At 34.1% G+C, this 25,384-nt stretch overlaps 1 protein-coding gene across 17 annotated transcripts in view; it reads left to right on the top strand.

Moving 5' to 3' along the window:
• TBCK (TBC1 domain containing kinase) overlaps positions 1 to 25,384 on the top strand; it is a 209,668-nt gene that overhangs the window by 44,521 nt on the left and 139,763 nt on the right. For 14 of the 17 annotated variants that reach the window (XR_015165799.1, XR_015165800.1, XR_015165794.1 and 11 more), the window contains exons 4-10: positions 6,297 to 6,411; positions 8,111 to 8,184; positions 12,986 to 13,127; positions 18,488 to 18,548; positions 19,822 to 19,883; positions 20,062 to 20,123; positions 24,461 to 24,609. Coding sequence is in view for 10 of the 17 variants with exons in the window: in XM_086406946.1 (XP_086263072.1) it covers positions 6,297 to 6,411; positions 8,111 to 8,184; positions 12,986 to 13,127; positions 18,488 to 18,548; positions 19,822 to 19,883; positions 20,062 to 20,123; positions 24,461 to 24,609 (665 nt within the window). In the remaining 7 variants the exon portion in view is untranslated. Of the gene's footprint in view, positions 1 to 6,296; positions 6,412 to 8,110; positions 8,185 to 12,985; positions 13,128 to 18,487; positions 18,549 to 19,821; positions 19,884 to 20,061; positions 20,170 to 24,460; positions 24,610 to 25,384 lie in introns of all 17 variants that reach the window. The other 3 variants (XM_086406952.1, XM_086406953.1, XM_086406954.1) reach the window with 2 other exon arrangements.

Raw genomic sequence — 25,384 nt, 5'->3', positions numbered from 1 at the left:
TCTCCCTCGCCCCTGGTAACTACTGTTCTATTCTGTGCTTCTTTAAGTTTGACTGTTTCTTAGATACTTCATGTAAGTAGAATCATGCAGTATTTGTCCTTCTATGTCTGGCTTATTTCACATAGCATCATGTTCTCCAGGTTCATCTGTATTGTCAGAAATGGCAAGATTTTCTTTCTTTTCTTAAGGCTGAATAATGTTCTATCATATGTATATACCACATTTTCTTTAGCCATCTATTGATTTACATTAGGGTTATAAAAGAATCTTCATGTTATGTTTTAAATCTTCTAGAATCAGTCCCCCTCATTAATTTTTTTTACCCTGCACTTTCTTACATATTTTTGAATATTCATTATTCTTATCATATACACAAAAAGGGACACAAAGAAACTTTTGAAGGTAATGGATGTATCTGTTACCTTGGTGATGGTTTCATGAATGTATCCATGTCCAAACCCATCAAATTGTATATGTGTAGTATTTATATATCAATTACACCCCAATAAAATTGTTTAAGTATAAAAAGTAATAAAAGTAATAAAACTCTGCAAGACACTGAAGTAGACTTGAACAAATATCAGCACTTCCTTTTTTCTTGAAGGCTTCCCTGGTGGCTCAGACAGTAAAGCTTCTGCCCACAATGTGAGAGACCCGGGTTCAATCCCTGGGTTGGGAAGATCCCCTGGAGAAGGAAATGGCAACCCATTGCAGTACTCTTGCCCAGAAAATTCCACGGACTGAGAGGCTCCTCAGAGCCTGGTAGGCTACAGTCCATGGGGTCGCAAAGAGTTGGACATGACTGAGCGACTTCACTCACTTTTTTCTTGGATAGAATAACTCAAATTCATAAAAAGGTTGTCTCCCTTTGATATATGCAGATTTAATGTGAATGCAACTCAAATACTAACAAGTATTTTTTTGAGCTAGAAAAATTGTAAGAATCTAACGAAATCTAATTTTCAATTTTAGCTAGATGATAAGATTATTATAAAAGCCACTATATGGTGGCTCATTCTTTTTTCAATAAATGAAAGACTAGAGGGAGAGGTACATTTTTAACAAATCATTGATAGTACTTTTTGTGGATAAGCATTGTTTGAACTTAAGCAATTTGTGCTTTCTTGATTTATATAATCTTGAGGAATTATATACTCTCTTATAAATGAAGTTTACACTGTTAACCCATTACTATTCTAACATACTTTTTTTTTCTGAGCTGTTATTTCCTTAGTGGTGATAAACTTGATCTTATCTTCACCCTCTTGCATCATCATGGATGTCACTGTATACATTTACAAAACACCTATTATTTGATACACATTTTTTGAGCACATTCCTTATAGACACTCTGATAGGCATAGGGATTCCAAGGTGAATAAGCTTCAATGTACTCAAGGTACCACTGTCTCAAGGTACAGTGAGAGAGACAAACATAAACAGAAATTATTACTATAGAATTAATAAACCTTGCAACTATGTATAGTTGCAGAATATAGAGTTGTACAATTCTACCAGGGTTAGAGCCATTGAATGATAAGCCATTAAGGATCCTGGCCAAAAAAAAAAAAAAAAACTATTGAAGTTACAGAACAGATATAGAATAAAGAAGGATGTAAAAAAAAAAAAGAACGGTTGAGATAACAGTGGAGGCTTAAGAGAAAAGGGACCTCAAGGTCTTAATGAGATTAGAGAGCAGGTCCTCAGGAATGGGGAACAGAGAAATACAAGATTTTAGGTGAAAATCAAGATGTTTTGAGTAAGTAGCCAGTGAGCAATGTCTCTTGACAAACTATCTGTATTTCAGGATATTGGCTGGAGTTAGATGAAAATCTGTGGCTATACACATGTGAAGCTAACTAATCCTTATAGATTTTAAACGCCTGGTCTTGGCCTCAGTATATTTTAACCAACTAAGCTAAACAGCTGCAGATAATTTACAGATGATTGTCTCAGAAGAGCACAGTATAAATTTCCTTTGAAATACATCTGGAAAGGGATAAACAAAACATACTTTGTATTGTACTAACTTAATAGATTTGAAATTCATTAAGCCATATTTAAAATCCAAATACACCCAAGTTGACTCATGCCTAGAAATGATCAACATTTGTTCTTGATGGTACTGGTGGTGATGGTAGTCATGTTTTTCTCTCTTTTAGTTTTTATTCTTACTTTCCCAAAATTTATGATTTTGTAGGTCATTTTGTTCTAACCAATGTAATAAATAAATTTTTTTTTTCTTTTCCTCTCAAGACAGAGGAAAAGGATGATTATCTTCTAACTTATCATTGAATTCCAACTGTATCAAAATTCTTTTGAATTGAACTATATTAAAATTGTCAGTTTTTAAATCTGTCTTTTCAGCTATACTGTGGGTTTTTTGATTGTGGAGATCAGATTTTATTCTTGGTGTTCATGGAGCCTAAAAATGCAGAGGCCTAAAATCATAATGCCGAACAGTTAATAGCCACTTAATTGATGTATTTGAGTGTAAATTAAAGTATCTCAACATGTCATCTTGCTTAGTCAGAAATTATCAATCATCATTTTAAAGCTATCTTTAGTCATATCTTTGTGTTTATAACAACCAAGGATTCTTATGCTCATTAAACTTTTCAGATTTTCAGAGACAATGGTAACAAAGTAGATGTTTACCCTACCAGTCTCTGATAGTAGCTAGTAATTAATAATTTCAAAAGGAAGAGAATATTTTCTGACCTGATTTAATTTATGTTTTCCAGGTTAATGATAGATTTCTTTATTAACAAGGTTCAAACTTAGAAATTGTGTAGAATAAAGTCCTGTTATCCCCTACATTTTTTTTGAATTGTACAAGTCCCATTCTCTTTATCCTAACTCTCCTTCTGGAGTCCGTTTTCAATTAAACTGTAACATACTGTTATTGAATATATGATGTTTTGCCTTGTTGTTGCATTGTACTTATACTGGCTACTTCAAAATAAGTTTTAAAAGGATTTCATAATTTAAGTTCTTGGCAGTGTTAAAAACAGCTTTAAGAACAAGTAAGTATACAAAATTCCACAAGTATTGATTTCTTTTTCCCACTATAGAAAATAGCATCAGCTTCTTATTCTCTTTTATACTTGTATTTTAAAATAAATTTAAAAATTAAATCATAAGAGTACAACAGGCGGAAAAGCAAATCTGATTTCCTGTCTGATTTAAATTGAAGAATACTGGTTCCATTAACCATAATTCATGTATAGTCTTTAGTAACAGCTAAGAAAAGATGTGTCATGAGCTTCAGCTTTATAATTCTATTTTTAAAAATTGTGTCAGTGTAAATACTTATCAGTTCAGTAATAGCATGAATGTGCTTCTTGACATGCAGGTGTTTTCCAGTTATATCTTAGAATCAGCTAACAAAAGCAGGTAGATTAAGTAGAAGATGTAGTCTTCTGTTTTCAGCTGTTGCAGAACTGGTTTAATAAAAAAGTCATTTTAAAGCTTTGGTTTCAATCTCATGAGAAAGACATCTGTATTGAAATAGTGTGCCACTGAGGTCCCCTAGTGTCGCAGCTGAATATGGCATCAGCTTTTAAGATTTTGTGAAGTGTTCTGTGTGTATGTATGTGTGTGTGAGAGAGAGACAGAGACAGAGAGATACAGAAAGAACAAAGACGAGAGATTATTACCTGAAAGCTGGCTCAGAACAAATGATCACAGGAAACTATGTTCTTATGTTTTATTTGTTAATCAACCTCAAGGAAAGTTTTCCTTTGTTTTTAACAGGGGAGGGGTTTGCATTCTTTCATGCGCACATTTTTATCAATATTACTGTAGTTGTTTTAAAGTTTGGAATCTTTTCATTTACATAGTTGGTTTTTATTTTTGTTTTTTGCAGATGTTAATGAAAACTATTAATTCTAAATTGTTCTTGTGCCACAGATTCCTTATTTGCTTAATACTGGCTGTTGTGGTGCTTTAATATGGGAGGAACTATTTGATAAATTAGTTTGTAGATCAGTTTAATAAGCATTCTTTATAAATAGTAAATTCTCTTGTTTTATTTTTTACGTACTTCATGTAGAATATAAACTTATTGCTTTATTTTAAAATATGGCTGACAACCGGAACCTACCAGACATACGAGGGAAGAAATAGTTTGAGAGAAAGAGAGCCGAGGGACAAAAAAAAATTTTTTTTAACTTAGCCCAGAGGAAATGAAGATAAACACACTTTTTTGTTTCCTAAATTAAAAATAATTCTAATAATTATCCTCAGAGAGACTCAAAAGAAAAATAAATTCACAGCCAAAGAATGGGATGTACTGAAAAGGAACAACTAGAGACCAGAAGAGAAATCTTGGAAATTAAATAATAGGCCATGCTCATAGGAAATAAAACATAAAGTTGATAGAATAAATCTAATTTTCATCTGCCCCCTAAGAGTTCTGACTAAAAGATACAGTAGAGGGAGAAAATAATCAAAGATACAACAAATCAACTTTTCCTTGTTAATGATTTTGTCTTAATGGAACATGAATTTTTAGATTGAGAGGACACACCTAATACTTACAAACACAAATTCTCAAATGCCCACACACTGGACATATTGGACTAAAATTTTTATAGGTCTAACAATATGAAGTATAAAAGAATCCTGAAAGCTTCCAAAGAGGAATAACAAGGTATCTACAACAGAATTAAGATCAGACTGATATTTATTACATTTGTCACTATCAATAAAGAACATTTGAAGACAAGAAGAAATTCTATGTTTAAATATAATAGTAAGACATTATAAGACATGCCATGCTTTAAAATATCTACTCCTGCCACCCTTATGAAAAATTTTCTTATGAGTGTATTCTAGCTAAAGAAAAAAGAAACACAAAAATGAGGTATAAAAATGGTGGTAGCTGATGATAATCTTCATGAATACAGTTATAATTATAAAATTATAGCATCTAGAGTTATAATTATAAAATTATAGTATCTATTAATCCTGATGATGGAGGTATCTTCTGAGAGCTAGGGGTTAAGTTGGCTTAAGTTTTTATTTCCTTCTCTGCTTAGTTCTGCGAATTTTTACTGTACGTAGTGTAGCGGTGTACCAGTTGCTTCCCATCTGTCTGAGAGTAAAAGCCAAAGACCTAAATGGCCTAAAGTGATCTCGCCCTCTGACCTTGCTTCCTCTCTGACCTCATCTCCTCTCAGCCCTACCCTTTGCTCACTCTGCTGCGTACACAGTAGCTTCATTTTGATGTTTTTTTTCTCTAATTGTTCCATTTGTTCTTTGTTCTTTTTCTCCTTTTATTCTACCTGCTTTTAGGTTAACTATTTTTAAAATTATTTCATTATGTCTCTGTTATTAGCTTGTTATTTATACCTTTTAAAAATTAATTTAGTAGTTACTCAGATATTAATTTGATTTTTTTAAAGTATGATTTAAAATGTTAAAAGAAAATGAGAATAAAAGAAATCTATACCTTAATATTAGTGGTTTGTGGGATTGGGTTTGAACTAATCTCCCCTGCTTTTCTGTATATTCTTCCTAACTTCCTATATGAATAATGTTTTATTTAAAAAAAAAAAAAGAGGGAGAGGGAAGGAGAGAGAGAAAGAGGAAGAAACTGGGCGTCCCTATGGAAGTTGGCTTAAGAGAGCATAGGATAAGAAAGAAATATTTGATAAATCATAAATTTTGGACATTACCTTGCAGATTGATTTGGAAAGTAAGCTCATGTCTCTCTGCCATAAAATATAGCTGTTTTTCAGGGACATTGGTGTGTTGTCTTGAGCAGGATCCATGGTTTTCATTGATTCGGTTCTGCCATATATCTGAAATTTCCTGATAATTTGTTAAAGCCCAACCTGCAGAAGGTCATTTGCACCCCACCAATATTAATCCCCCTTCCTGGGGAACGGGACTGCAGTTGGAGTAGTTGTTTGGCAACTGTAGGTTCTTTGTAAGATCAATTCTGCTGTAATTGTAAAATCAAACATGCCTGAGTAGATACTTTAGAAAATGTATAGAGTCTATTTTCTCTGATTAGAGGTGGTATAATAAAAAGAAAACTCTTTGGGAAATTCCCTGGCAGTCCAGGGACTCCATGTTTTCCCTCCTGAGGGCCTGCCCAGGTTGGGGAATGGGAACTAAAATCCCATAAGCTTCATGGTCAAAAAAATAAAATAAAATAAATATATATATGTATATATATAGGTAGATATTTGAATTTTATCACTGAACCTCATTTTATTTCTTAAAACAGGTTCTATATCTGCTTTGTAATTGATCTATTGATCTGTGACTTTTTGTTTTCTTTGTAGCTATTCAAAGGTTTTGTGCATAGCATTTGAGGTACTTCAGGGCTTGCAGTATATGAATAAACATGGTATAGTACACCGGGCACTGTCTCCTCATAATATCCTTTTGGATCAAAAGGTAATCCTCAATAGGACATTAAATATTTGCTTTTTTATTTCAGGTTGTAGCCTGCTGAAAGAATTAGAATGTCTTAAGAGTATTCATAATGAAAAGATTATATTAACGTAATGTACTTGTGGTTTAAAAAGAAAGTATCTCTATATAAATCATTGTGTCTTTTACATGCACTATTCTTTTTTCCCTGGACTCATTTTCTGTCTTCATGTTTTATTTTTCCTTTCACTCATTTTGTGAAATACACTTTGAGACTTCTCAGTCCATTCTCTGTGAATTTGCTTTTATCTTAAAAAAGATTCTCTGATTATTTACATAGAACATTTTTCTCACAGTACAGCTGAATTGTGTTTTCTCCATTTTATTTTTCTTTTCTACTTTCTTTTTTACTTTGTCATTTATTTTCTTTGTTTACCAGCTGTTTGTACATAGCTTATTTTTTAAATTGGAGTGCTGATTCTCTGCTTGGATTCTTATGGGGGATTAAATAAGAAGCTGCTGCTACTGCTGCTAAGTCGCTTCAGTCATGTCCGACTCTGTGCAACCCCATAGACGGCAGCCCACCAGGCTCCCCTGTCCCTGGGATTTTCCAGGCAAGAACACTGGAGTGGGTTGCCATTTCCTTCTCCAATGCATGAAAGTGAAAAGTGAAAGTGAAGTCGCTCAGTCGTGTCCGACTCTTAGCAACCCCATGGACTGCAGCCTACCAGGGTCCTCCATCCATGGGATTTTCCAGGCAAGAGTACTTGAGTGGGGTGCCATTGCCTTCTCTGAAATAAGAAGCTAGTCCACCCCTATTATGGGTGTTATGTGAATTATGGGTATTATGTGAATTATGGGTAGCAAGGTGATTTTTTCAAGAATTTTATTATTTTCTTCATAAGCATATAAAATAGTTTGAGGAAACTTTTTCTTGGGAATTATTTTGTGTATTAGTAGGATTTTTCTCTTTCTTCTAGACTTTCAGTATATGCTCTGTGATATTAAAAATATAAATAAAATGGTGCTTATAATTTCATGGTTAAGATAATAGAGTAACTAATTGAAATTGTTTTTAAAATATAAATGCTTTGTAATTCTGGGAAATATAGCTCTTAAGAAAAAGAACTTCTAAACTGAAAAAAAAAATTAAGTTCTAAACATCTAAAAGGGGGAAAACTTGAGATTTATATAACGTGCATTTGCCTTTTAAGACTCTTTTGTGGTATTTATGACTATTCTAAAACAATATAAAAATTGTTGGGAATAAAGCAGATTCACTAATATCTTGATTTGTGAACATACCTTTTCAAGTTAAAAACTTCCATGTCAAGTTTAAATCATAACATTTTGAAGACTTGCAATTCCTGAAAACAATTTATTTTGTGAAAATCAACACAAAATATTCTAAACAAGGATTCAAGATAACAACATTTTGTTTTTTAAAGGAGCTCAGAAAATATAAGCAGCAACAATTTTTAAGTTTTATTTGTCATTTTGATGTATATATAATATATATTGTGTTTGTATATGTTTGTAATGAATATAAAGCAGATGTCAAACACTGACAAATTTTTTTTAAATAAATTTATGATGAAATATAATTTTTCTTAATGTATCTGACTATATGATAGTGTTACTTATAAAATGTATAATCATAATTTTCCCTGCCAATAGTATGAAAATATTTTATGTGATTTTTTTTCTTCCTTTGTCATTGTAGGGACATGTTAAATTGGCTAAATTTGGACTTTATCACATGACAGCATATGGTGACGATGTTGATTTCCCAATTGGGTAAGAATATGTTTTGGGTTTTTTTTTTCTTGAGTTCTATCTTAAACTTTCTAATCTTTTATTAGGGGTTTATTTGTTAATTTGTTAATTTTTACATGAAACTACCTTTTTAAAGTTAAAAATATCTTAATTTTCCGTATACTTTTAAGAGGAGACAATGAGTTTTTCCCAGCATACAAAAGTTCCCTGATATTGATTTTTCATTGAATTAGTAGTGAAGCTAACAGATTATTGAATTTCTTCACTATATATTACAAAAATTAACTTTATTTCATTCAGAATTAGGTAAATTTAAGGCAAAAAGGCTAACAAATGATAATGTGTGTTCCTGAAAAGACTAAGAAAAATCAGTTTCATGTTATTTTCTAGTGTTTTTCATTTAAATCCCTGTTCTCTAAGATATAATTGGATATTAAGCCTCAAGTCAGGTCACTGTAACTATCAGTAATGGAGTGGATTCTATAACTGAAAGTCTGTATTGTAAGTTTGGAGAGTTTCTTTATATGGAATTCCAGATTTATATTGGCCTCCAAAAAGAGAATGAAAGTTTACTTCATCCTGGACTCAATGAAAGCTTTTAATATAGATGTTTGTATTATATTTATTGTGTGGTTGCTTTTTAAATATGTTAATAATATAATACTTTTATAAGTGTTTAATTTTGACCTTATTTTAGGTACATAGAAGTTACAAAATAGTACAAAAATTTCCCATATTGCCTTTACTTAGGGTCCCCAAATGTTAACATTTCACAACTTTTGTTTTCTCTTTCTTTTATCTTATATGTATATGTGTTGTTGTGTATAATATAATTTTTCTGAATTATTTAAGAATTATTAGTGTTATAATGGCCTTTTACCCTTAAATATTTCAGTTTGTAATTTCTGAAGTAAGGAGTTTTCTTTCAGAACCACAAAATAATTGTCAAAATCAGGAAATTAAAGTTGATTTAATACTATTCTTTAAAGACCTTATGAATATTTTTTAATTGCTGTGTGATATGCTTAATGGTATGCATTTGTGTTTTGCTCTTTGGGCCCTCGAAAGTCAGTTTTTGTCACTCTATTATTGGAACTAGTGGTTTGGAATAATGGTGTATGTTTCTGCAGGAAAATATGTTTTAAATTTTTTTTTTTAAATTGGAGTATACTTGCTTTACAATGTTGTGTTCATTTCTACTGTATAACTCTGTGAATCAGCTATATGTATACATATATCCTTTCCCTTTTGAGCTTCCCTCCCACCCTCCATTCCACCCATCTAGGTCATCACAAAACACTGAACTGGGCTCCCAGTGCTGTAAAGTAGCTTCCCACTGGCTATCTGCTTTAAACGTAATAGTGAATTGTATCAGTGCTACTCTCTCAATTTGTCCCACCCTTCCCTTCTCTCCCTGTGTCCACAAGCCCATTCATTCTCTATGTCTGCATCTCTATTCCTGCCTTGCAAATAGGTTCATAAAAATGATCTCATTTGTGAATTTTTTTATCTCTATAAGTTAACTTCTAGGTTTCTTACTTAAAATTTTCATTTGTTTGAACATAGCTAATCTTAAATTGTTTAATCATTCCTTCCTTTATTTATTAAGAAAATATTTATTAAACACCTTTTCTTAAGGCTTCTGGATATACAAAAATGGATAAGATAGGTCCCCAATTTCAAGAAGCTCATTATTTAATGGAAAATTTTCTGTTTTGATGACTTACTTATTAATGTGCATGAATTCATAGTTTATAGTTTTGACTACCATGTGGCTGTAGGCAACAAATAGTTGTTCTCACAAGCACAAAAAACAGTATTTTATAAAAATAGCCTGAGCTTTATTTGTTAAAAGAAAACCTTTTCAAATAATAAAATTAAATTTATAGTAAGGCTCTGGTATCTTCATCATGTATGATAATTACCCTTTGAAATAGCTTTTAGGCAGCTGAAGTAAGCGTGATCCTTCATTTTGTCTAAATTTTTATGTGAGAACTCCAAAAACAATACAAGCAAAAATTCCTTTAATTTTTATCTTTCACTTAAAGGTGCTTTAGGTTTTAGTGATGAATAGAAGAAAGGAAGTGATTTTTTTAAAGCATATCAAACATTTTGAAGAGTTACATTTGAATTTAAAATGCTTGGATAGAATTGGTCTCATGTGCCATTTGGTTTGGCTTACTTTGAAGTCTTGGACGCAAAAGTTCTGACCAGAAAGTATCAAAGAGCAAAATGTGAAACCTTAGCCAGGAAAAATAAAGTGATCAAACAGCTAAGTCATGAAAGAAAATATTTACACCAGACGAAGCTTGCAGTTGATTCAAAAGACAAATATTAAGGAACAAAAAAGTAAAACATTAACATCTGTTTCAAAATACTGTAATGAGTTAGAAATTGGACATTCATTTCAGTTGGCCAGTAGCTTAATACCTTGTTAAAACATCAGACAGATGGTGAAAACCACTTGTATTTATCTCACCAGTCATACTCACGGCAGAGTTCTAGTAATTTTCTCTGAGTGTTAAAATGCAGTGCTAAAGAAGAGGCACTTGTTGGAAGGAGATAATCTGTATTAAAAAATAAGCCTAACATTTACTATTTTATTAATTAACTTAACATGTCCTTGATTAAAAAGGAAATTAGAATATTTGGAGCATAAGTCACCTCTGTACTTTCGGAGATCATCAGTCAGAAGTTTTAGATATAGCAATTTACCTGTAGTAATCCTTGACTTTTCAGTACCCATTTTATTATTTCAGAGTTAGATGTGCTGGAAATCAGAATTAAAAATGAACAGTTTGCCTTCTGGAGGTATCATGCTAATGATGACAGAAATAAAGCATTGCATTTGTGTCTTTTTTTTCATTTCTATAAAACTTCTTTATGTATTCATGAATATTTGTAACAGTTTTGTGAGAGAGAAATTATTGTTCCTGTTTTACAGAGTAAGAAACCCAAATCACATATAAAATATATGACAGGACTGGAATTAGAATACAGGCTTTATGATATCAAGGTCATTGCTTTTCCACTAGACTTCACTTATCTGAAGAGATTTCACACATTTATTTACAAGAGCAGTATGATCAACTAAGGGTAAAATGGCATCATTGTGCCAATGTTTGTCTATGAAAACGTACCTCAACCTTTTTAGTTATCAAGGAAATACAAATTAAACCTATTGTACAATGGTTTGTGAGTCTCACCCTCAGATGGCCAGATATTAGAAAGTCTGCCACTGCTGTCCAACAAGTGCTGGAGAAGTAAGCAATAGAATCTGTTGTACACCGCTAGTAGGAGTATACATTGGTACAACCCCTCTCAAGAAGCATTTGGTGTGGTGTTATAAAGTTGAAAGTGCACATGTCTTGTGGCCTAGAAATTCAGTGCTAGGTTTATACTCCTGGGGAGACTTTTGCTAGAAGTGTTGCTACACAACAACATACTATGTGTAGAAACACACATGCTTTTTCTAGCAACATAGTTTATAGTACAAAAAGAAACGAAATAAATGCTCGTTGACATCTGAATGAATAATATATTCATAAAACAGACATAAAAATGACTTAAATCTACATACAGCAATGTGAATGGCTCTTTTAAATAAATATTGTTGACTAAAAAAAGCAAATCACAAAGGAATAATGGCAGCATAACTCCAGTACTATAAAGTTCAGATATGTGCTTGACTAAACAATATATTAATGTTTTTTAGGGTTACAAACCTGGTAAAACTGTAAATAAATGGAAGGGAATTATCAACACACAAATCGGGACTTTCAGTGATAATTTCATATTCATTATTTAAACTGGTTGGTAGGTACATGAGTGTTCTTTTAAGCTTTATTCTTTACACCTTATTCATATTTAATAGTCTGTATTTTATATTTACTAAGGCAATTTTTTAAAAAACTTATGTTGGTGAAGGTTAAGGGAAAGAGGCAGTCCTATATACTGCTTATAAGAATATAAATTGCCATAACTTGAAAGGGCAACTTGGAAACACATAAAATTTTAAAATTCATCTACCTTGTGACTTTGTAGTACCATGTCTAGGAATTTGTCTTTCATCTATATATTTATGGGAAATGGGATATCTGTAATATATCCATGTAAGCATTTTAAGTAGTAGTCAACTTCCAAATATCCTCCTTCAGAGTTGTATCACATAAATTAAGTGTATCAATGCAATGAAATTATTGGCAGTTTTCAAAAAGAATGAGACAAATCTATACTTATTTATAAGAATGATCTCTAAAATATATTTTGAGTGAAAAAGAGTACAGAATAGTGCATATACTATACTTCCCTATAGGGCAATGATGACAAACGATCAACTTTATTTGTACATAAATAGTGTGAGTGACTGGAGTACAGAGATTGGAGAGAGTCTTACATTTCAATTTATATGTTTTTACAGATTTTGACATTCCTACTATTCAAAAGAATAAATACTATTTTCAAAGATAAAATTTAAATAAGAGTTAAGTATAAAGAGAAGATAGGCAGTAAGGAAGAAGGAAAAACACCTCGAAATCTGGAAGTCTGAAGGCAATGTGTTAATACAGAGGAAAACAAAGAAAAGAGCTAAAAGCGAGATAGGTTTAACATTCCTTGAGACTCGTATATTTCTTCTTGATTCCTAGACATAAGACCTGTGTTATGGTAGTTAAGAATTCTTCCTAGCAAGAGTTGTTCATTTTATCTCATTGAGCTTTTGTATGGATTATACTGTACTGATAGTAAAAACGTACCACTACGTACCTATTTCCCCCTTTCTAGCTCATGGTAATAAATTCATTCTTAAATTATACCATTTTAGGTATCCATCATACTTGGCACCTGAGGTAATTGCACAAGGAATTTTCAAAACCAGTGATCATGTGCCAAGTGAAAAACCATTGCCTTCTGGCCCCAAATCAGATGTCTGGTCTCTTGGAATCATTTTGTTTGAGCTCTGTGTGGTATGTATAAAGAAATATTAAACTAATAAAAATAGTGTGTTTATTAGAAAAATATTTTGGGGTAGGAAAGCTATTTAGTAATAGCATCTTTTTATCTTTTTTTTGCAAATTGACTAGATATGAGGATTAAAAGGCTGAAATCTCAATTTGATTTTTTAAAAAATCCCACTTGACAATTTACTTGAATATTATTTTGGTATACCTAGAACTATTTGCCGGAGAAGGCAATGGCACCCCACTCCAGTACTCTTGCCTGGAAAATCCCATGGATGGAGGAGCCTGGTGGGCTGCAGTCCATGGGGTTGCGAAGAGTCGGACACGACTGAGCATTTTCACTTTCCCTTTTCACTTTCATGCATTGGAGAAGGAAATGGCAACCCACTCCAGTGTTCTTGCCTGGAGATTCCCAGGTTCAGGGGAGCCTGGTGGGCTGCTGTCAGTGGGGTCGCACAGAGTCGGACACGACTGAAGCGACTTAGCAGCAGCAGCAGCAGAACTATTTGCACCTGTACTAAGAATTAAAAACTTACACTGTATTAAGTGTAAAAAGCATATTTAGAAACTTTACACTAAAACTGCTTACACATTTCAGTATATTCATGCTGTCTCTCCCATCTGTGGTATTCTTTCTTCCTTAAATACCTTTTCCTCCCCTATTCTGTCTTCAATAAGACTCACTTATAAGAGTCGGCTTTTTATGAGGCCTTCCTGAAATATCCTCTATATTTATTTGTGTAATAAAGACTATACAGTTATTGTAAACAAAGGAATTAAAAATGTAGTAGCTTAGAGAGTTCCCTGGTGGTCCAGCTGGTTAAGACTTCAAGCTTCCAATGCAGGGGGCACAAGTTGCATCCCTGGTCAGGGAACAAAGATCCCACGTGCATGCAGCCAAAAAAATAAAATGCCAATATCATCATAATGAAGATTTTTTTAATGCAGTGCCCTAAAGAACACAGATGTTTTTCTCCCTCATGTAACAATCTTCAGAAAGAGTGGGCTCTGTTCCACAATGTCATGCCAAAACTTTGGCTGTCAGGGATCACTCCGAAAGATGCTGCTTTATCCTCCTTTTTAGCCATAAGAAAAGGAGAGGAGTGAATTCTTGGTAACTGTCTTTAAGAAGATGATGTGAAATTTGCAGGCATCAACTCTACTTTTCACTAGTGGCAGTTTACTGATGCGGCCTTAGATAGGTGCCTGATAGATCAGGATGAATTTGGAGAGACAGCTAATATTTTGTTGATTCTGCCTCCAAATACCTGCCATGGTTAGTCTCCGTTTTCTTTATTCTCTTCTATTTTAGCATTTGTTACATGTGCCTACTTGGACAATGAGGTCTTTAGGGGCAGACAATTTTATTGTTTATCTGTTGTTCTGTTTTCCAATGGATTTTTAAAGTATTTTTGAAATATTAACTCATTGATCTTTACCATAGCTAAGGATTAGGATGATATTATTTTCATTTTGTGTGTTTTGTGTACAGAAAAGTAGTAGTAGTAGCAGAAGTAGTAAAGCATAATAGTTAAGAGACAGACTTTCATAGTCAGAACTTGATTTGAAATCTTACGCAACAAAGTATAGTTGTGTGACTTAAGGTAACGTAGCTAATATAGGGTATTATATCACAGTACATAAATGTTAGCTTTTATTATTAACACTTAAATGTTAACAATTACATGGTAGCTTATACATTGGCATTGCTTTTTCTAAGGGAAAATGCCAGACTTGCTGATTCTTTGCTATCCTTTGTCTAGACCATCTTCCTTTTCATTGGTATGAAAATATAGTAAATCTCATTTTTTGTTTAAAATCACAACCTAATTGAAAATTCTTGTTGGAATGTATGCTGCTGCTGCTGCTAAGTCACTTTAGTCGTGTCCGACTCTGTGCGATCCCAGAGATGGCAGCCCACCAGGCTCCCCCATCCCTGGGATTCTCCAGGCAAGAACACTGGAGTGGGTTGCCATTTCCTTCTCCAATGCATGAAAGAGAAAAGTGAAAGTGAAGTCTCTCAGTCGTGTCCGATTCTTAGGGGCCCCATGGACCGCAGCCTTCCAGGCTCCTCCATCCATGGGATTTTCCAGGCAAGAGTACTGGAGTGGGGTGCCATTGCCTTCTCCAATGTAAAGTATACATAAGTGTAAATATGACAAATGTAACTTTTCCTTTTTATTACCATTAATTATATTTAAACTATTTATGATCTGGGTATTTCTTATATGAGTAATTCAGTTCAACAAATGTTGTTGAGTATTTACTGTGTGTATAATAATACAACAGGCATAAACTGTGATTAAAATGTATTGTCAAAGAGCCTATGCTGCTGCTGCTGCTGCTGCTAAGTCGCTTCAGTCGTGCCCGACTCTGTGCGACCCCATAAATGGCAGCCCACCAGACCCTTCTGTCCATGGGATTCTCCAGTCAAGAACACTGGAGTGGGGTGCCATTGCCTTCTCCAAAAGAGCCTATAATTAATGCAAATCCATAAACTTTGAAGATAAGCACAAAGAACTGCATGAATTATAAGAAAGGAAATATTAATTCCATAATAGGGGCTTCATGACATTTTAAGAGGTACTCAAAGTTTAGACAGTCCAGTTTTAGAATGATTTGAATCTTCCTCATCAAACCTTTAGATTTCATACAAAATATTAAATATAAATTAATAAGTAAAATGGATAGGAGCCATATCCTAGGAGACTTTGAATGCCATATTGAGAGGATTATATTTATATAAGATAGGGGGGTCATTTAAAGTTTTTAAGCAAGCTGAAATCAAACCTGCAATTTTAGAAGATTAATTTTTTAAAAGGTGGGTCTTTTTTAATTTAATTATTATTGGAATATAGTGGCTTTACAATGTTGTATTAGTTTCAGGTGTACATCAAAGTGCATTAGTTATACATACACATACATCCACTCTTTTTTAGATACTTTTCGCATATAGATCATTACAGAGTACTGTATACCACTTCCTGTGTTATACAGTAGGTCCTTAATAGTTACCTATTTTAATGGCAACCTACTCCAGTGTTCTTGCCTGGAGGATCCCAGGGACGGTGGAGCCTGGTGGGCTGCTGTCTATGGGGTCGCACAGAGTCGGACACGACTGAAGCATCTTAGCAGCAGCAGCAGCAGCAGCAGTGTGTATAATATATGTCAACCCCAGTATCCCAATTTATCCCTCCCTCCCCTTACCCTCAGAAACCATAAAATTGTTTTCTACATCTGTGACTCTATTTTGTAGATAAATTCATTTGTACCATTTTTTTTTAGGTTCCACATGTAAGCAACATTATACAATATTTATGACTTATTTCACTCAGTATGACAATCTCTAGGTCCATCCATGATGCTGCAGATGGCATTATTTCCTTCTTTTTCATGGCCAAATAATATTTCATTGTACATATTTTCTTTGTATTTCATTGTACCACATCTTCTTTATCCATTCCTCTTTCAGTGGACGTGTAGGTTGCTTCCATGTCCTGTATTGTAAATAATACTGCAATGGACTTTGGGGTGCATGTATCTTTTCAAATTATGGTTTTCCTGGGGTATATGCCCACTTAATCATATGGTAGCTCTATTTTTAGTTGTTTAAGGAACCTCCATACTGTTATCCATAAAGGCTGTACCAATTTACATTCTCACCAACAATGTAACACTGTTCTCTTTCCCCTGCACCCTTTTCAACATTTATTATTTGTAGATTTTTTGATGATGGCCATGCTGACCAGTGTAAGGTGATACTTCATTGTAGTTTTGATTTACATTTCTCTAATAATTAATGATGTTTAGCATCTTTTCATGTGCTCTTTGGCCATCTGTGTGTCTTCTTTGGGGAAATTTCTATTTAGATCTTCCGTCCATTTTTTGATTGGGTTGGTTTTTTGTTATTGAGCTGCATGAGCTGTTTGTATATTTTGGAGATTAACCCCTTGTCAGTTGCTTCATTTGCAAATATTTTCTCCCATTCTGTGGGTTTTTTCATTTAGCTTATGATTTCCTTTGCTGTGCAAAAGCTTTTAAGTTTAATTAGGTCCCTTTTGTTTATTTTTGCTTCTCTTTTCATTACTCCAGGAGGTAGATCAAAAAAGATCTTGCTTCAATTTATGTCAGAGAGTGTTCTGCTTGTGTTTTTCTATAAGAGTTTTAGGGTATCTGGCCTTACATATAGGTCTAGAAGATTAACATTGATAGTAGTGTAAGAGATTAAAAAGAGAGAGGAGGGGCAATTTATTTTCAATGATCTCTCCACCTGTAGTTCTAATTTCATAAAACTTTAAGAAAGTTTTTTCTTCTCTATTAAAAAAAGAAAATCAGAGCCTCTTTCACTGCATAAAGACCAAGCTGTCTTCTTAAACCTTCTCCTTCTAAGTCTTTTTAAATGATCATACAAGTTTACTTTGTTTATAATAATAGAATAGCCAAAATTTATGAAGCATTTTCTTTATGCAGAAAATGCTAAGCAGTTTTTTATACATCATATAACCTTCACTGCAACCTACATGGCATGTATAGTTAACATTCCAATTTATAAATGAGGAAAGTGAGGTTTAAAGTGGTCAAGTAATTTACCCATAGTATATAACCCGTGGTGGAAAGTCCAGCTTCATACACAGTAGTTGCTCAACACATAATCATTGAAGTTGTGCTTGATTCAAGACTCTTTTTTAAGGAGCCCTCTGAAGCCAACTAATAAGGAATAAGGAAACAACTAAAATATAACGTGTATCTTAAAATAAAGGGCTATACCAGCTACTATGGAAAACACAAAGATGGTTGTCTTAAGTAATTTTGAGAAGAGGAAGGAGTGTTGTGGGATGTTTCTTAGTGGAGACAACAGATCATCTGGGTCATGATATATAAGTGAGAATTAGCTGGGTGGATGAAAGGGTGAAAAGACATTTTGGTCTCTTAATCAAATAAGACTCCTGGAGTCCCTTTGGACAACCAGATATATGTGGGTCTCAAAAATGAAGAATGCTTGAGATCAAACTAAAATGTAATGATTCTTAGATATACAAAATGTTTAAATGGTAAGCATTATGCAACATTAAAAAAATGTATGTCACCAATGATTTTTCTTTAGTGGAGCCAATTCAAAAAAAATCTGATATACACATGTATACCTGTGGCGGAATCATATTGATTTATGGCAAAACCAATACAATATTATAAAGTAATTAACCTCCAATTAAAATAAATAAATTTATATTAAAAAAAAATCTGATAAAACCTCTGAAGAGAAATAGAGATAATTGAAAAATCATTTTCAGCAATGAAAAATAAAACCTCCCTCCCTGGGAAGAATATGTAAATGTTAATAAGAATTGCTTTTATCTTTTATGTAGGGAAGAAAATTATTTCAGAGTTTGGATATTTCTGAAAGACTAAAATTTTTGCTTACACTGGGTAAGTGTCTCACAATTATCTTTCAGTTATAAATATAATCTTTAGTGAGAGTAATTATACACATAGAGAATATGTTCTTCAAAATACTAACTACACTGAAAAGGCTTCACTTTCTTCAGCTTTCCAGTGATCAGTGATAAGCATTAACAGGACACTTTAAGCACCCTTGAGGTACTATAGGAGAGCTTTTCCTGATTCACTGTAAGGAATTATAATGTCCTTGGATATAATCTTAGCTTTATGATCTAGCCAACCAAACTAACTTTTGAATCAAAATATGAAATTGTAAAATTGTACTTCTCTGTAGCAGTTACCTTCAATGTACTATAACTTTTGAGCTTTCCGTTTAGTGAATTATACGTAAGTAATGACTGACAACGGAGAAGGCAATGGCACCCCACTCCAGTACTCTTGCCTGGAAAATCCCATGGATGGAGGAGCCTGGTGGGCTGCAGTCCATGGGGTCCCTGAGAGTCGGACACGACCGAGCGACTTCACTTTCACTTTTCACTCTTATGCATTGGAGAAGGAAATGGCAACCCACTCCAGTGTTCTTGCCTTGAGAATCCCAGGGACAGGGGAGCCTGATGGGCTGCTGTCTTTGGGGTCGCACAGAGTCGGACACGACTGAAGCGACTTAGCAGCAATGACTGAGGAAGAATGTTTATTTTTCCTTCTAACGAGCTCATATGTTTCACATGTGTATAATCCAAATACTTGTAATTCACATTTATAAAAATTTGTGTAATCCACTTAAAGTAGAATACGTTAAGCATGTATGGTAAAAAAAAAGGAGAGAAAAACAGTGATAGAGCGCTTTGTATAAAAGAATGTCAGATCGGTGTCCAGGTTAATAGGGTCTACAAATATGGATGTGTATAGAATAATATTAGTGAATATTAAATAACAATGGATTGTAAATAAAATTGTATAAAATTTTATAATTTTATCACTTTAATTTCAAAGATTGGTAATATGGCTATTAAGGAATCTTAGAGATCTATAAATGGTGTCTATAGGCTAAACCTTATACTGTAAAGACCAGAAAAAATGTGTGCACATTCTTCAATTGTATTTAATGAAAACAGTCTTATAAGCATAAAAATAAAGCCTTTTTCATTTATTAAAACATATAAGGAAAAGTCTCAAGCTTTTTAATATTCCAAGTTCCAAAATTGCATTATACAATTTAAAATAATGTTATTAAAGTTTAACTCCCAGTCTGGTAAGTTGTAAAAGCAGCTTTGATTCATGTAATTTTCCTCTTTTATAGACTGTGTAGATGACACTATAATAGTTCTGGCTGAGGAGCATGGCTGTCTGGACATTGTAGAGGTTTGTCATTACTCTGTTCTTGAACATTTATTGTGCATACTTGGCATCCAGTAGCAAACTATTTTAAAGCAAAGGCTTTCCAAAACAGTCAAAACTTCTTAAAGTAGAAAATGATGTAAGTAATATAAATTTTTAAGTGGATTGTTTAAAATAATTACTTTCTCTCCCTGTTTACCAGGAGCTTCCTGAAACTGTGATAGATCTTTTAAAGAAGTGCCTCACCTTCCACCCTTCCAAGAGGTTGATATCAAGAGTTTGGGATTATTACTGAGATCTTAACATATAAGTACTTAATTTTTTAATACTAATGGATTAAATAAGAATATTAACATATGTAGTAATGTATGATTGATATTAGTATCATAACTGTTAGTTTTGGCTTTAATGTATGGTCGTAAGAGAAGAAAAAATAATTAAAACATGATCAGAAAGCTGACATATACCAAAATCAGCCACTAGTTCATTTCCTAACCTCCAATTTGAAAATTAGCTAAACTATGGAAGGTAGATATGCCTAGATACAATGATATGAGAAAAATGAGAACAAAAGTTTATTGGCAAATAAGTATTATATAAAAAACTTACATAGTGAGCTAAGTTAATAATTGTTGATAATGTAAAAGGATTTCTTAGAAGTTTTATTATGTTCATTTGATGATGTCACTGTTACCCATTCATTTGTCCCTAAACTCTGTAAGTATATAATATTTGAAAATAATGTATTCTGATTTATCTTTATGAAAACATCTTTATCAAGACATGTTCAAATGAGAGGAATGGTATTAAAAGCATAATTTTGGGTAAATATACCACATGAATTTATCTCAGATGACCATTATATCTACTACTGTGGGCACACACCCCTTAGAAGAAATGGAGTAGCCATCATAGACAACAAAATATTCCAAAATGCAGTACTTGAATGCAATCTCAAAAATGACAAAATGACCTCTGTTCATTTCCAAGGCAAACCATTCAATACCAGGGTAATCCAAGTCTATGCCCTAACTAGTAATGCTGAAGAAGCTGAAGTTGAACAGTTCTATGAAGACCTGCAAGACCTTTTAGAACTAACACCCAAAAAAGATGTCCATTTCATTATAGGGGACTGGAATACAAAAGTAGGAAGTCAAGAAACACCTGGAGTAACAGGCAAATTTGGCCTTGGAGTACAGCATGAAGTAGGGCAAAGGCTAATAGAGTTTTGCCAAGAGAATGCGCTGGTCATAGCAAACACCCTCTTCCAACAACACAAGAGAAGACTCTCCATGTGGACATCACCAGATGGCCAACACTGAAATCAGATACTTATATTCTTTCCAGCCAAAGATGAAGAAGCTCTATACAGTCAGCAAAAACAAGACAGGTAGCTGACTGTGGCTCAGATCATGAAAGCCTTATTGCCAAATTCAGACTTAAATTGAAGAAAGTAGGGAAAATCACTAGACGATTCAGGTATGACCTAAATCAAATACCTTATGATTATACAGTAGAAGTGAGAAATAGATTTAAGGGACTAGATATGATAGAGTGCCTGATGAACTATGGATGGAGGTTTGTGATATTGTACAGGAGACAGGGATCAAGACCATCCCCAAGAAAAGAAATGCAAAAAGGCAAAATGGCTGTCTGAGGAGGCCTTACAAATAGCTGTGAAAAGAAGAGAAGTGAAAAGCAAAGGAGAAAAGGAAAGATATAAACATCTGAACGCAGAGTTCCAAAGAATATCAAGGAGAGATAAGAAAGCCTTCCTCAGCGATCAATGCAAAGAAATAGAGGAAAACAATAGAATGGCAAAGACTAGAGATCTCTTCAAGAAAATTAGAGATACAAAGGGAACATTTCATGCAAAGATGGGCTCGATAAAGGACAGAAATGGTATGGACCTAACAGAAGCAGAAGATATTAAGAAGAGGTGGCAAGAATACACAGCAGAACTGTACAAAAAAGATCTTCACTATCCAGGGAATCATGATGGTGTGATCACTCACCTAGAGCCAGACATCCTGGAATATGAAGTCAAGTGGGCCTTAGAAAGCATCACTATGAACAAAGCTAGTGGAGATGATGGAATTCCAGTTGAGCTATACCAAATCCTAAAAGATGATGCTGTGAAAGTGCTGCATTTAATATGCCAGCAAATTTGGAAAACTCAGCAGTGGCCACTGGACTGGAAAAGGTCAGTTTTCATTCCAATTCCAAAGAAAGGCAATGCCAAAAGAATGCTCAAACTCCCACACAATTGTACTCATCTCACACGCTAGTAAAGTAATGCTCAAAATTCTCCAAGCCAGGCTTCAGCAATCATGAACCGTGAACTTCCAGATGTTCAAGCTGGTTTTAGAAAAGGCAGAGGAACCAGAGATCAAATTGCCAACATTCACTGGATCGTCGAAAAAACAAGAGAGTTCCAGAAAAACATCTATTTCTGCTTTATTGACTATGCCAAAGCCTTTGACTGTGTGAACCACAAGAAACTGTGGAAAAGTCTTAAAGAGTTGGAAATACCAGACCACCTGACTTGCCTCTTGAGAAATCTGTATGCAGGTCAGAAAGCAACAGTTAGAACTGGACATGGAACAACAGACTGGTTCCAAAGAGTAAAAGGAGTAAGTCAAGGCTGTATATTGTCACCCTGCTTTTTTAACTTATATGCAGTGTACATCATGAGAAACGCTGGACTGGAAGAAAGATAAGCTGGAATCAAGATTGCCGGGAGAAATATCAATAACCTCAGATACGCAGATGACACCACCCTTATGGCAGAAAGTGAAGAGGAACTAAAAAAAGCCTCTTGATGAAAATGAAAGTGGAGAGTGAAAAAGTTGGCTTAAAGCTCAACATTCAGAAAACAAAGATCATGGCATCCGGTCCCATCACTTCATGGGAAATAGATGGGGAAACAGTGGAAACAGTGTCAGACTTTATTTTTGGGGGGGTTCCAAAATCACTGCAGATGGTGACTGCAGCCATGAAATTAAAAGACACTTACTCCTTGGAAGGAAAGTTATGACCAACCTAGATAGCATATTGAAAAGCAGAGACATTACTTTGCCAACAAAGATTCGTCTACTCAAGGCTATGGTTTTTCCTGTGGTCATGTATGGATGTGAGAGTTGGACTGTGAAGAAGGCTGAGCGCCGAAGAATTGATGCTTTTGAACTGTGGTGTTGGAGAAGACTCTTGAGAGTCCCTTGGACTGCAAGGAGATCCAACCAGTCCATTCTAAAGGAGATCAGCCCTGGGTGTTCTTTGGAAGGACTGATGCTAGAGCTGAAACTCCAATACTTTGGCCACCTCATGCAAAGAGTTGACTCATTGGAAAAGACTCTGATGCTGGGAGGGATTGGGGGCAGGAGGAGAAGGGGACGACAGAGGATGAGATGACTGGATGGCATCGCTGACTCGATGGACGTGAGTCTGAGTGAACTCTGGGAGTTGGTGATGGACAGGGAGTCCTGGCGTGCTGCGATTCATGGGGTTGCAGAGAGTCGGACACGACTGAGTGACTGAACTGAACTGAACTGACCTGAAGATCATGGCATCCGGTCCCATCCCTAAATGGCAAAAATGGGGAAGCAGTGGAACCAGTGAGAGACTTTATATTTTGGGGCTCCAAAATCACTGCAGATGGTGATTGCAGCCATGTAATTAAAAGACACTTACTCCTTGGAAGAAAATTTATGACCAACCTAGACAGCATATTAAAAAGCAGAGACATTACTTTATCAACAAAGGTCAGTCTAGTCAAAGCTATGGTTTTTCCAGTGGTCATGTATGGATGTGAGGGTTGGCCTATGAAGAAAGCTGAGTGCCAAAGAATTGATGCTTTTGAACTGTGGTGTTGGAGAAGACTCTTGAGAGTCCCTTGGACTGCAAGGGGATCCAGCCAGTCCATCCTAGAGGAAATCAGTACTGGGTGTTCATTGGAAGGACTGATGCTGAAGGTGAAACTCCAGTACTTTGGCCACCTCATGTGAAGAACTGACTCATTTGAAAAGACCCTGATACTGGAAAAGATTGATGGCAGGAGGCGAAGGGGACAACAGAGGATGAGATGGTTGGATGTTATCACCAACTCAATGGACATGAGTTTGGGAGAACTTCTGGAGTTGGTGATGGACAGGGAGGCCTGGCATGCTGCAGTTCATGGGGTTGCAAAGAATCAGACATGACTGAGCTACTGAACTGACTGAACTGATACCACATTAAGAGAGTAGGAAGAAAATCAAAAGATAGTATTGATTTATAATTTTATTATTTAATGAAGATATTCAGCGAAGCAAGTTTATGATGGTCAAGCTGAAAGTAAAAAATGGAGATGCTTATATGTAATAATATTTGATAAGTCGTAAAGTACAAAAAGCACAAAAGAGAAAAAAAAGTCAGTATTTACTTATAATCATTTGATTCTTTTTTAAAGGTGTGTATCTAGACTCTAATAAGGAGAGCTTCATTATTTTGTATGCCTATGAGGTGTTTATGACTTTTAATTATTTCCTTGTAAGTATGCCATTATTCTAGGAACATTTTAATGACTTTAATTCCTGTGCTGTATTTTAAATGTGTTTCTTAAGGCCAACCCCAGATGAATTAATGCAGGACAATGTGTTCAGTGAAGTGTTACCCTTATACCCTCCCTTTATCAAACCTGCCAGCCTGTTTTCTTCTTCTCTGAGATGTGCTGATTTGACTCTGCCAGAGGATATCAGTCAGTTGTGTGAAGGTAATGATAAAGAATACTAATAATAAAGCCATGTTTTTAAAGGAAGTACCCTCATCCTAGTTTCAGCTTTAAATTTGTCAACAATATATATTTACATTAGTGAGACATTTTGGATACTTACCTGAGAATTAAGAAGTAATTTTGGAAGTGGTTAAAATATAACCTAACATTTTAATCCTTTAAATTTAAATTACTTTGGAGCAAGGACTTTAAGAATCAAAGGAAGGAAGTAGTATCAAACAAAAAAATTTTTCTTATGTAAATCCAGGTCGTAATGCTATAATCAGATCTTCTGGTTTCCGGTGGAATTTCTGTTACCTCAATATTTATATAGATTTCATAAAATTTATTATAAATTATCTAAAAATCATATTATTGATAAGTCCATTATTATTAAATTCCATGTTTGTTAGAGAATACCACCTTTTCTCTTTTCATTCCTCTCTGAAAATTACAGCTCTCAAAATGTGTTTTTTAGGGACACCAGTAAATTATGTTTATATAAAAAATTATCATGACATAATCACGGTAGGAAATACTTACTAAACATTCATTTGGGCAAATAAGTATTGAGTTTCTACTATGTTCTCTACACTGTATCTTCAAGCATCATTTGTACTGGGGATATAAATTTTCTTATAAATTATAAAGATAAATTATAAGATAAGATAAATTAAAATTTATCTTCTTATAAATGAAGATCCAAGACTTTCTTGGCAGTCCAAGTGGTTAACATTCCGCACTTGCTATGTAGGGGGGATGGGTTCAATCCCTG

The sequence above is a fragment of the Bos grunniens genome, chromosome 6 (genome assembly GCF_055505025.1).
Source record: "Bos grunniens cultivar Pamir isolate PY7600 chromosome 6, Bosgru_T2T1.0, whole genome shotgun sequence".
Classification (NCBI taxonomy): domain Eukaryota; kingdom Metazoa; phylum Chordata; class Mammalia; order Artiodactyla; family Bovidae; genus Bos; species Bos grunniens.
Note: the sequence above shows the minus strand (reverse complement) of the source record. Positions and strands in the feature narration are given on the sequence as shown.